This window comes from Trachemys scripta, chromosome 1, assembly GCF_013100865.1.
Source record: "Trachemys scripta elegans isolate TJP31775 chromosome 1, CAS_Tse_1.0, whole genome shotgun sequence".
NCBI classification, from domain to species: Eukaryota; Metazoa; Chordata; order Testudines; family Emydidae; genus Trachemys; species Trachemys scripta.
Genome location: NC_048298.1, coordinates 200,035,178 through 200,048,870, shown reverse-complemented (window position 1 = coordinate 200,048,870; position 13,693 = coordinate 200,035,178). Strand labels below are relative to the sequence as shown.

The 13,693-nt window shown below is 41.3% G+C and overlaps 1 protein-coding gene across 1 annotated transcript in view; it reads right to left on the bottom strand.

Moving 5' to 3' along the window:
* Positions 1-2,336: 2,336 nt before the first annotated feature.
* The window catches only part of TMEM47 (transmembrane protein 47), a 36,544-nt gene continuing 25,187 nt past the window's right edge, over positions 2,337-13,693 (bottom strand). Inside the window, exon 3 of the mRNA XM_034754626.1 lies at positions 2,337-6,084. Coding sequence (XP_034610517.1) covers positions 5,906-6,084 — 179 coding nt within the window. The 3' untranslated portion in view covers positions 2,337-5,905. The remainder of the gene's footprint in view (positions 6,085-13,693) is intronic.

Here is a 13,693-nt window from a genome sequence, read left to right as displayed (position 1 = left end):
CATCCAAGCCCGTGAACCTGCACTTGCCAAGCTCACCTGCTAACGTCCATGCTGCAGCAGTATGAATGCCTCACCGTCTCAGAGTGAGGTACAGCTCTGGAACAGTTTATGCACCTGATGTGTGCTGCCATAGCTGTGGATTCTCCACACCGATTCTGAAGCAGGGTCACAAGCATAGACTAGTGGGATCTCATTGTCATGAGGTGTGAGATGACTAGCAGTAGGTCCAGAACTTTTGCATTAGGAAACACACCTTTGCGAAGCAGTGTGAAGAGCTTGCATCAAGTCCCCCATGCCAAGAGATACGCAGGAGGGAGGCCATACCACTCCAGAAGTAGGCTGCTGTGGACATCTGGAAGCTGGCTACTCCAGACTACTACAGACCCCAAGTTAACTGTTAGCGTGGTGGAGCCTTGTGATGCAATTAGGACTGTGGTTTACCCAAAGATGGTGGGCAAAACTAATGTGCCCAAAATAACTGCTGGCTTTGTAAGAATAAGCTTCCCAAACTGCACCATGGCTACAAATGTGCCCACAGTTCGCCCTCCACAAGGAGCAAGCAACTATGTCAACTCTTTGGTCAGCCAAGGCCTACATAGTGATGGAGTAGTATCCTACAAAGGATACTACTCCATTGCTATTAGGGATGTAAAAGGTTAAATGGTTAACTGGTAAGCATTAGGCTTACTGTTAACTGGACCTTAACAGTTAACCCCTGTGGCTGGCTGCGTTGGGATGGCCAGTGTGACCCTGAGCGCGGTCGCGTCGGGCCGGGCGGGCTGGAATGGCCCTGGCCACACCGGCGGGACTTCAGCCCAGGCCGGTGGGCTGGAGTGGCTCCGGCCCCACTGGCAGAGCCCCGGCTCTGGCCACACTGTGCCAGCAGGTGGGCTGCAGCGGCCCCGGCTGCGGTGGGCCAGTGGGGCCCTAGTTCTGATGGGAGCCCTGCTGTCCCACACTGCCCCACTGCTGGAGTGAAATCAGTTAATGGTTAAACGATTAAATGATACAATTTTAATCCTTTCACTGGTTAACTATTTTAACCAATATTTCCATCCCTAATTGCTATGTCGGCCTTGGCCGACCAAAGAGGCAGGTTTGTGGACACCAGTGCATGCTGTATTGGCAAGGTGCATGATGCCACGGTGCTAAGATCTGGCGTTTACTGGTTTGGACAAGCAGTGACCTTATTTGCTCCAAATTACATGATTATCAATAGGGTCTCTGTGCCCACTCATGACAGCAGACTCTGCTTACACTATCCTGCCATAGCTCATGAAACCGTACCCTGAGCTCAAAGAACCTGGCAAAAGAAAGCTCAATAAATGCTTGGCAGTTGCAGGCTGGTGGCTGAGTGCACATTTGGCAGATTCAAAGCAAGATGTTGCTGCCTTCAAAACTGTTTGGACGCAAGCGTGGCCAACACTGTCCATCTTATTGTGGCATGCTGCACACTGCACTATGTTTACAAGGTGAAACAAGAGCATTTTCACATGGAGTGGACTCAAGTAGATCTCAGCTTACCAGTGAGAGAAAGGGGTTGACAAGCTGTAACCTGAATGTTATGGAGATCATAATACATGTTTTCTTTATTTAAACTGTGCTTTTAAATACACAGTTCAATACACCCCTCCAGGTTAAAAAGGAAGAATAGTGTAAAAGATTATTCAAAAAGTGAAAAAGTAACCCATACTTCAGGTTCATACAGAAAATAGCACTATATAATCTGGAAATATGGAAAAGAATATTGAATATATCACATTAATTTACCATTGAAGTAGTTGGAGTGGTACATTCTGAATGCCAATACACTGCTTTTTATTTAACAAGTTAAAGGGCTCTGTCATTCAAACATTACAATATATTGTGTAAGGGCATTTTGGGCTGAATAGTGCCGAGATGTATACCACAGTCAACCCCACAGGATACTAACTAGGGCAGAATTTAGCTATATTTTTTTTATAACATGCCCTTATTATGATATCCAAGTGTCAGACAAATTAATTTAAGTAAAAACAGAGTTCTGGTTTCTTACTCTCCCTAACAAAAACAGCAGCAGAACTTTTCAGTGTTTAAATATTCTACACAGGGCAAAACGAGTGCATTTTGTTAGTGTAATTTTTTTTTATTTTAGTTACTTTTTCACATATAACTTCATGTAAGCTACAAAAGTTGTGAAATGCAAAAATGGTAATAAAACAGCAAACTTAAAACAGTTTAGATAAAAAACATGTGTCTTCCCCCTAACAATGACCATTAAAAATGAACCACATTTTGATGGATTCATTCAATAAACATACCATACACTTTTCAAAAATAAACAGAACAACATTGTAGAAACTAATACCATCAACAGCATGAAGTATTTAGTTGACTGATTTGTAAAGACAAATGAAATCTCTAGGCACAGTTTTAGGCATTATAGAGGACACAGAGGCAACAGGTTAGTGTGCACTGTTCTGTACAAAAATACAGTCTGAATAAATTACATTGCTAGCCATAAGATTAGACTTCACTTACCAGTTAGTTCATTGCATGTTTAATAATATACAGTTACATGCTAATCCATATATCATTCATATTTCAAACACATAGGTCTCTATATTTATGTCTTTAAAATTTACATGTTGAACTTACAAAAGCTAAATGTAGTTGTGCAAGAAATTCAAAAGAGTGGGTTGGTACTTGTCGCACCGGATAGTATACTTTAAGCTTAAAAAATAAAAATAACTAGCCCTGCTTGCAAGTTCACTATATATATTTGGAAGAGAAATAATGGGTTTGTGGTGTGAAAAATTAGCTTGCTAGTGAGATAAAGCCACATACAACTGAAATTATGAAGGCCTGATGTAAGAATAATATATAAAAAATGATGTCTATTGTATATACACTCCAATAAAGGAGTGTTTTATTCTATGGGTAGAAAAAATATTTCCGCTTTACATTGTATTTACTTTTTGTTTGGTGCCAAAACATACAATATTCGGCAATCTTGGCCATGGTAGGGGGAAAAAAGCAGCAGCATAGGCTAAAATTAGGTGCCTAATCCCACACTTGGGCTACTAAATAAAAAGGACCCGATTCTCATAAGTTTCCCCACACACAAACCCCACTAATTTTATTGAGTTTAAGGCCAGAAGGGACCATTAGATCATCTAGACTGACCAATATAATACAGGCCATTAAATTTCACTCAGATGCCTCTGACTTAGACCAAAACATTTCAGTCCTCAGGAAACTAAACTTTGTCCCACAAACAGAGAACAGAAGAGACCAAGGTGCCACCAATGCCCACAGCCCCTGCAGTGGCAGTGAACTGATTATGTGATTATGTGCTGATCACCTGTAGATCCCATTAACTTCAATGGAAGTTGCAGGTATTCAGAACCTCTGAAAATCAAGCCCCGACTTTTGATGCCTAAATATGGATATAGGATCCTAACTTTAGGCACTCAAGTTTGAAAATGTTTGCCTAACGGCCTTTTATGTTATGAATTGTGTGTTTTCCAGTATATGTGCAACTTATGTATATGCATTAGCCCACTGAATGTGTTCTCTAGCTATACAGAAAGAGAAAGAGGGAGTTTACTAAGATTAGTAGATATGACATAGGTCTAGCATTGTACGGCTTCCTCTCCTTGTACTAAGCAAAGTGCTGTGTAACTGTCAGCACCAAAGCACTGTTTCCCCTAGAAAGGAACAGAGATCCACTCACAGTAGACTTAAAATTAGCCTAATTCCCATTCCATCACACAATGTTCCTAATGCTGCTAAATAAGAGCAGTGTTATGCTGCAGTCCAGAAAGATTTGCAGTTAAAGCCAAGGCCTGGAATGTGGTTAAGTCACGCAGGAAAAAATGCAAAATTCCAAATATTCTCAGCTGCATGCGAGATAAAGTGAAAGGTGCTCTCCTTCTTTCCCTCATGCCCTTTTACCCTCATCCTTCAGCAGGCCGCACAAAAACATTTAAGTGAAGCTATCATTTTGCTCTGTCATCCTAGTCTATCTAATCATCACTGATCCAGGGAAGAGTGCTGATACTGACGATTCTCCTCTGATATTATACACTCTATCCCAGAGAGGGCTAGGTTTGTTAAGAACTGGGTCTTGTTTTTTAAAGTATTTCTGTCAAACAACAGGCTACAAGCAGGTTTATGCTTCTTCTATGCCTATTGCTGAATTGCCTCTCTCTGTAAACTGTGGCAAGTACATTTAATAACATTAGGACCACATCCTTTTGCAGAACCAGCAATACATCAAGCATACGAATGCATGTTTACAGCTTCAAAGTCCCTGCTCTTACAGGGGCCCAACTAGGATATATTTTAAATTTCTCCATTAACAAAAATAATTATTTCTAAAGTTGTATATTAGAACTGTATAAAAATATGTTCACAATTAATTCAAAGTACCCAAATAAGCAAATATTAAACAAAAATAAAAGTTATGCTGTGTAAGTCAATTTAAAACCCTAGTTTAACTTGGCTCTCATTTCATTTGTATAGCCTCTGGAAGTTTTAAGTGGGAAATATTCAGCAAGTAGTAATTAGACAGATGTCAATCAACCCTTTATACTCAGAGAAAAACAAATATCTGAGCTTACATACTGTACTGATAACATTTTTATACTGTACATAACTAGATCTCAGCTACGTTCTTTCAATTAGAGACAGAAAGTAACTGGATTTTTAGAAAGTGGCAGTCTCTCTAATAAACAGCTTTTTTAAAAAATAAATACTTTTAATAAGTACCAAGCAACTAGTTATTTTAGATTTAATCCAATTCCATCTCAAATTTATATGAACTTTTAGGTATTTCCCATCAAAACAGAGCATAAGGGCATACAGAGAGAGCAACCAATTTTAAGATGTTTATTTTGCATTACTGACCCAAAATGGAGATCGCGATCCAAGCCTCGTAAGAAGGCATACAAAGTTAGTGCTTTAACCACTGCACCACAGCAAACATTACCATTTTGAGATGTAATGTGTTTCTTCCTCTGCGTATGTTTATATATTATATATATATATTCATTTATACTAACAAATGCCTTCTATAAAAATAGTTGGACTTGTTATTTATGCATTTTTACTGCACAGTTTGGAAATTAAAAGGGCATGAAGACAAATGCAGCTCATACATGCATTTTATTTGCCTCCGGGAAATTCGAGGCCCCATTACCCCTCACCTCACCCCACAATACTCAGAGCTGAGACAACTTCCAGCCACATAATTAGAAGCATATGTCTCCAGGTTTTGACTTCCCTTCAGGGATCTGCCACAGTTGGCAGGGAAGATGTGGATTGCCAATGCATAAACTCCCATTGTTGGTTTTTTTTTTTTTTCAGCAGACTGTCCAATGCAGACATTAGGAAAGTCATTGATCATTTACATTCATTGCCCCCAACACATGGTCATTTGCAACTAATTCCTCAAGAGCTTTTTCTAGCAAGTGACCAGGGCCCAACACCACTTGATGTAAGATGGCACCACCTGCTTATCATGACATCTGAATCCACCATGATATAAGGAAACTTCTAAATGGAGCTTATGATAGCTGCTCCCCTGCAGGTGATGGCAGAAGCAGGCACTGCGTTTTCATTCCAGCAACGTCACTCACAATGATCGCTGTATGTAGATCCTTTGCTTGTTGTCAAGAAAAATGACATTAACATATCAGCAGCTTCCAACGTTTGCCTGTGTAAGATTAGCAATCTTTAATTTTCGCAGTTGTCTTAAATGGATGTAAAAGCTAGTTATAGTGTTTGCAGCCAAAAGGCAAAGGCTATTAAATCAACAGAGCAGACTGCTTGGTGCTCCACAAGTATTCTAAAAAACAGCGAGTTAGAAAAGATGGAGAAATCCTTTTGTTATTTCTTTTCTTTTTCTCAAACTAAAGTAGTACTAGTAGTAGTCTTCATAGATCTTAGGGTTCAGGCAATAAAGGAGGGCACCCCCAAATGAAAATATAGTTGCACCCCAAGCCAGGCCATAACCCCAGTTGAACTCATGGTATATTTTCAAGTTGACTGTCTCGATGAACTTGACTGGATAAAGGACTAGGCTGCACGCCTGAAGAACAACTGAAAGAGAAATTAACCAAAAGTCAGAAGAGGGTTTTACTCATTTACATAAAACACACCAAACATTACATTACCAACACTCACATTAAAAATGTGGTTTTTGGTTACATGAACCTATCTGAGCTAGCAGTGAAAGAAATAGCAGCTTATCGGTGTAGAGAACAATTAAATGAATTGCAAGAAATTTGGACCCCACTTCTTGATACATTTGTGTAAAGAATGTTGAGATAGCTCAAGTAATGCTAAACTTCCGTTCCATCTGACCTCTCCGCTTTTCCCCTCCCTCTGTCCATCATCCAATCTCCTCCTTCCCTTTTAAAAATATTGTTACCCCCCCCCCCCATACACACTCACTCACACATTCCAACATGTTATTTCTGTGTAATATCATCTGATTTTGTATTGTTTGGTATTGCAGCTTTAACAAGTTGTAAAGTTGCATAACTGCATAATTTAATTGGCTATCTTGTGAAATGTGAGGTATTTGATAATATGCACAAGCAGCAAGTCATTTACCTTTTTGTATTTTTAAAAAAATAATCATAAAAATGCCTTTGGTCCAATTTTTATTTGTATATATTGCTCTATTTGTATGTAAAAATAAACTAACACAAACTATAGAGCGTATAGCAACTCCAATATATTCCCTAGGAGATGAACAAATGTTATTGCTATTGTATAATTATATGATTCTATTTGTTCCCTGGAGATTTAAAGTAGCAGCAATCTCTTCCCAATGTCCTTTTTACTACCTTTTTTTAAGTCTGGAGTTTGGATTCTTTCTGTAAATAAAACAAAAATGACTAATCTAATAGATACTACAAATAGAACACATTGAAGATGAGGAGGAATAAAGGAACCTGAAGAAATACAGTCCACACTCAACCATTTTATTCTAAACAAGAAGTAATATGGGATATTAATTAATATGTCCAATTACAATATAATTCTTATGGAATTATATATTATGTAGACATCACCCACTGTAATCAGGATTAACAAAGGAATTCATAAAACTTTGTCACCTATTGTAAAGTCATAAAACTCTAATACGTGGAAAAATATTTGCTGCATACGGTAAATACAGAGAGGAAAAATATGTCTGACTCCGGCTCTAAACTGATGAAACAGAGCAAATACTAGGAAGTGAGATGCTTAAAAATAATTATTTTCCAGGATACTGCTCCTGAGAAAGTGGGAAGATTTCATACAGCAAGAGGTATATGCTCCAAACACATTTGCAATGAAATTCAATAAATGTGATAACTATTGTGTTGTATCCTGACCAGATGTAATAAGCTGCATTGTGTGTGCATGCAAGGATGAACCTAATTTTCTATTTGGAGAGCTCAGTTTTATAAGGGTCCATTCTTCCCTAATGCAGGTACATAACTACCATTAACATAATTGGGATAAACAGTTATTGGGTTCAATACAAGGATAAGTGGGTGAAATTTAATAGTCTGTATTATGCAGGAGGTGAGACCAGATGATCTAATGGTCCCTTCTGGCCTTAAACTCTACGAACTGCATGTGCACAAGAGGAGAAAAGACACCACAGCAATGTGATTTCCAGCCTTTTTTCATCCTAAATACAGTGTGCCCCTGATCTCATGAACATTTAAGCAGATGATTAACTTTGTGCACAGGAGCAGCCCCATGATTTCAGTGGGACTATTCATAACCACAATGATAAGCACATGCTTAAGTAATTGCAGAATTGAGGCATATACTGTTAAAAGCACAGAGCTATCTGATATGATAGCACTTTTTTTTAAACAAAGAAATATATTAAATGTAATAAAAATAAGAAAGCTATTTAGAGATAATTCTCTATGAGCCCCGTGCCAGATTAAAGTTACACTAAAAAAATGACTATTCTGAATTACAGAATTCTGTCTGAAATTACATTGCAAAATTATAACAACATGAAATACATCTTAATTGTATTACCCTGGTGTTTAAACATTTATTGCACAAAAAATCATTTCAATTTTGCTTTTTATATCCTCCCTGTGCACTCTTTCCCTCTTTTAAGTAAATGGCTTTAGTGCTACCAAAAGATGCCAATTTGAGTGCACTAGAGACAAAAGCCCTCAATTTACTGGCAGAAAAGGAACTGCAACAACAATAGTGCAAAACTGTCCTGCCAATGCATCTCAACCCAACATTGTCTCATAGACTTTAAAGCCAGAAGGGACCATCCTGATCATCTAGTCTGACCTCCTGCACATCACAGGCCACAGAATCTCACCCACCCAGTCCTGTAATAAACCTATAACCTCTGGCTGAGTTACTCAAGCCCTTAAATCATGATTTTAAAGATGTCAAGTTACAAAGGCCAGGTCTACACTACACCCCTAATTCGAACTAAGGTACGCAACTTCAGCTACGTGAATAACGTAGCTGAAGTTCGAAGTACCTTAGTTCGAATTAGTTCGAACTTACCTTGGTCCACACGCGGCAGGCAGGCTCCCCCGTCGACTCCGCGGTACTCCTCTCGGCGAGCTGGAGTACCGCAGTCGACGGCGAGCACTTCCGGGTTCGACTTATCGCGTCCAGACTAGACGCGATAAGTCGAACCCAGAAGTTCGATTTCCAGCTGTCGAACTAGCGGGTAAGTGTAGCCAAGGCCAAAGAATCTATCATTTACTCTAGTTCAAACTAGTGAATGATGCATGCCCCATGCTGAAGAGGAAGGTGAAAAAATCCCTAGGATCTCTGCCCATCTGATCTGGGAGAAAATTCCTTCCTAACCCCAAATGCAGTGATCCTGCGCATGTCAGCAAGACCCACCAACCAGACACCTGGGAAAGAATTCTCTGTAGTAACACAGAGCCCTCCTCATCTAATGTCCCATCTCCAGCCATTGGAGATATTTGCTACTAGCAGTCAGTTGGGCCTCGTGCCATGGTAGGCAATCTCATCATAGCATCCTTTCCATAAACATATCAAGCTCGTCTTGAAGCCAGTTAGGATTTTTTGCCCCCATTGCTCTCCTGGGAAGGCTATTCCAGAACTTCACTCCTCTGATGGTCAGAAACCTTCACCTAATTTCAAGCCTAAAACTTGTTGATGGCCAGTTTATATCCATTTGTTCTTCTGTCAACATTGGTGCTTAACTTAAATAACTCCTCTTCCTCCAGGGTATTTACAGAGAGCAATCATATCTCCCCTCAGCCTTTGTTAGGTTAGGCTAAACAAGGCAAGTTCCTCAAGCCTTCTCTCGTAAGGTAGGTTTTCCATTCCTCCGATCATCTTAGTAACCCATCTCTGCATCTGTTCCAGTTTGAATTAATCTTTCTTAAACAAGGGAGATCAGAATTGCACACACTATTCCAGATGAGGTCTCACCAGTGCCTTTTATAATGATACTAACACTTCCCTGACTACTGAAAATACCTCACCTGATGCATCCTAGGACTGCATTGCCTTTTTTTACAGCCACGTCACATTGGTGGCTCATAGTCATTTTGTGATCAACCAATATACCCAGGTCTTTCACCTCCTCTTGTGCCAAGGTCATGAATGAAAATGTTAAATAAGATTGGTCCCAAGACCAATCCCTGAGGAACTCCACTAGTAACCTTCCTTCAGCCTGAGAGTTCACCTTTCAGTCTGATGCGTTGTAGTCTCCCCTTTAACCACTTGCTTATGAACCTTTCAGTTTTAGTATTGATCCTCATCTTCTCCAACTTAACTAATAAATTTCCCACCTGGAACAGTATCAAATGCCTTACTGAAATCCAGGTAGATTAAATCTACTGCATGTCCTTTGCCAAAAAAAAAATCAGTTAACTTTTCAAAGAAAGATCAGGTTGGCCTGGCATGATCTACCATTTGTAAAACCATGCTGTATTTTATCCCAGTTACTGTTTACTTCTATGTCCTTAACTACTTTGTCTTTCAAAATTTGCATACATCCTAGGTCAAACTAACAGGCCCGTGGTTTCCTGGATCACTTTTTTTCCCTTTCTAAAAAATAGGAACTATATTTGCAATTCTCCATTTACAGATTCATTAAAAATCCTTGCTATTGGGCTTACAATTTCATGTGCCAGTTCCTTTAATAGTCTTGGATGGAGATTATCTGGGCCCTCCGATTTGGTTTCATGGAGCTGTTTGAGTTTGACTTCCACCTCGTATGTGGAAATTTCTACTTCCATTATCTTCATTTCTATTAGCCACCCTGTCACTACCACTAACCTCCTCATTACCCATACTAAAAAGTAGGGTAAAGTATTAGTTTAGGTGTTGGGCCATGCCTAGATTATCTTTAATTTCCACTCCATCCTCAGTGCTTAGTGATCCCACTTCTTGTGATCCCACTTGTTTCCTTGTTTTCTTTTTATTGATATGGCTAAAGAATCTTTTACTATGGTTTTAATTTCCTTAGCTAGGTCCAAGTCTGCTTGCCTTTGGCAGTTCTCACTTTTTCCCTACATCGTCTGACCTCCAAGAGGGAGCTTTCCTTGCAGAGCCTTCCCACCTTCCATTCCTTGTAGGCTTTCTGCTTTCTCTTAATCACTTGTTTGAGATGCTCTCTCATCCAGTTTGGTCTGCAACCCTTCCCTATGAATTCCCCCCCCCCCCCCCGATTGGGATGCAGTTTTCAGATAGTTTCTGCAACTTTGACTTAAAGTAATTCCAAGCCTCTTCCACATTCAGTTCCTTGACTTCTTTGGTCCAGTCCACTTCCCTAACTAATTCCCTTAATTTGTTTTAAAAGTTAGCTCTTTTGAAATCAAGGACCCTTGTTGCAGATCTATTTTTGTTTATCCTTCCATTTAGTTTAAACTGAATTAGCTCATGATCACTCAAACCAAGGCTGGCCTCTACAAACAGTTCTTCTATGTGGCCCTTACTACTCACTAATATCAAATCTAAATTGTTATCACCTCTTGTTGGTTCTGTGACTATTTGATGAAGAAATCTGTCAGCCATCACATTTCAGGAATATCTGGGACCTGACGTTATTAGTAGCACTTGTCCTCCAATCTATATCTGGAAAATTAAAACCTCCCATAATCTTACAATTCCCAGTAATATTTATTTCATTATTAAAGAGGTCTCTATTCATATCCAAAATGGATCCCGGGGTCTGTAGCAGACCCCAAGTACTAACCCAGTGGAGCCTCTGTTGCCTTTCTTCCCCCTAAGTGATTTTGACCCCAAAAGACTGTTTTATCCATTCTATCACTTTTAATTTCTTTAGAATCTACCTTGTCATTAATATCCAATGCTACTCCACCACTTTTACCTTTATTTCTGTCTTTCCTGAACAGCACATACCCTTCAATATCTGTACTCCAGTCTTGACTAGTGTTCCACCATGTTTCTGTTATCCCTGTAATATCTGGTTCCTCTTCTACACCAGAAATTCTACTTCCTCCATTTTGTTACTGAGGCTCCTTGCATTGGCCTACAGATATCTTAGTTGTTTCTACTTGGCTTCACCCAGATTCTTCACCTGATTAGATATGGTCATTCTACTGCCTACCTGACTGTTGGTGTCATTGATACTGGCACTTTCTTTTCTCTTGATGTCCATTCTCCTACCCTTTATTTTTCCTTTCTCCACTGCTGTATCCTCTCTTACTTGATTTTCCTCCAGCTCAATGTTAGAATCAGGTATGGAGATTGCATGAACATCTTCCAGCCATCTCCCATGAATTCCTAGTTTAAAGCTCTTTTAGTCAGTTGTGCGAACCTCCATCCCAGAAATCGGTTTCCCTCCCTACTCATGTGGAGTCTATCCCACAAGAACGGTCCTCTGTCCATGAATGCCTCCCAGTGATCGAACATCCCAAAGCCCTTCTTATAGCACCACTGCACGAGCAATCTGTTGATCATCATAATCTTGTCTTGCCTTGCCTTCATTCTCATCATCTAGGGACAGGCAGAATCCCACTGAATATCACCTGAGTCTCCATTTTTAATGCATCTTCCCCATCCTGGCATAGTCTCTTTTGATGCATTCCAGCGAGAATCCAGTTGTGTCATTTGTTCTCACATGAAGGACAATCAGTGGATTATTTCCTGCTCCCATATCTTAGCTCCCAGCAGACAGCACACCTTTCTGTTCTCCAGATCAGCTCTGGTGACAGGTCCCTCTGTCCTTCTTAGTAGGATGTCCCCAATCACATAGACCTGCCTCTTCTGATGGTTGCAATTCTTTGGCCTTCCTCCTTCCATTCTCTCTGACTGCAAGTCCTCATATCTTTTGTTCTCTCCTGCAATCTTCTGCGAGTCATCCTCTATCTATCTGCTCTGAACTTTGGCTATCTCAATCGACTTTTCCCTCTTCTTGTAGAACTAGCTGCTCTTTTCTTCCTTGTCCTCCCACCTTCTGTTACTGCCTGCTGTGCCCCTTCATTTTCCAACTCAGCAAACCTGTTCCTGAGCTCTACTTCTCCTTCAGTAGCCAGTCTTTTCCTCTGGCTGGTCCTTGTAATCACATGCTTCCACTGGCCACTTTCCTCATCCAGCAATCTACTCTCACAGTTCTCCAGTCCAGCTTGCATCTGCCAGTCCTGAGTTTTCCCTTCAGCCTCCTCTCGTCTTCCCCTTCCCCTAGTGCGCTAGTCCTTGTTACAAACTGAAATATTCAAGTCCAGAACACAGTGCAGGGTTTGTTTTTATGAAGTATTCTACTGCATTTCAAAGACTTCTTTCCTGGAAGTGGCATTTGAACCAGCATTTTATATAACACTGTATATGCAGAACAACAACACTTTTGAAAATAGGAAAAAAGTAATCCACTAGCTTTTTTCATCTTGTTAAAAAATTTTATGGTATGAAGAGTTTGCTGAATAACAATCAATGCAGCCTTCTATTTGGAAAATGTTTATGAAAATGGAGGTACTTGTATGTAAATACACCTCTACCCCGATATAACGTGACCCCATATAACACGGGTTCGCATACAATGCGTAAAGCTCTGACATGCTGCTCTGAGCAGCGTGTTAAGGGTGCCGGGCCGGACCGAGGCCGAGGGGTTGGATAAGGGGCAGAGGGTCTCGGGGGCGGTCAGGGGCTCCCCCCGCAGGGTCTAGGAGGCAGGAGCTGTGGGGGGGGGAGCAATTTTGGGGGCCCAAAAGTCCCAGAGTAGCCCAGGGGATTAGCAGGGGGCCGGGAGCAGCCCACTCCACTTCCCTCACCCTGCCCCAGCGGTGTCGCTCGGGGGAGAGGGCTTGGGGGAAGGGATCCCCCCCACACTCACCGGCAGCGGCGGAAGCGGAGCAGCCCGGTCCCAGCCCGCTCCACTCTGCCAGCTCCCAGCCACAGCGCTCCGCTTTCCGCCGCAGGTGAGTGCGGGATGTTTCCCCAACCCCCCTCCCAGCGACACGGCTGGGGCTGGGGCAAGGAAAGCTGAGCGGGCTGGGGCCGCATCGCTCCGCTTCCCGCCGCCGGTGAGTGCGGAGGGCGTCCTTTCCCCAACCTCCCCACACTCACCAGCAGCGGGAAGCGGAGCACCACGGCTGGGAGGTGGCAGAGTGGAGCGGGTTGGGACTGCGTTGCTCTACTTCCCATGCAGGTGACTGCGGAACTTTTCCCCAACCTCCCCACAGTGACACAGGTGGGGCTGGGGCCAGGAAAGCGGAGCGGG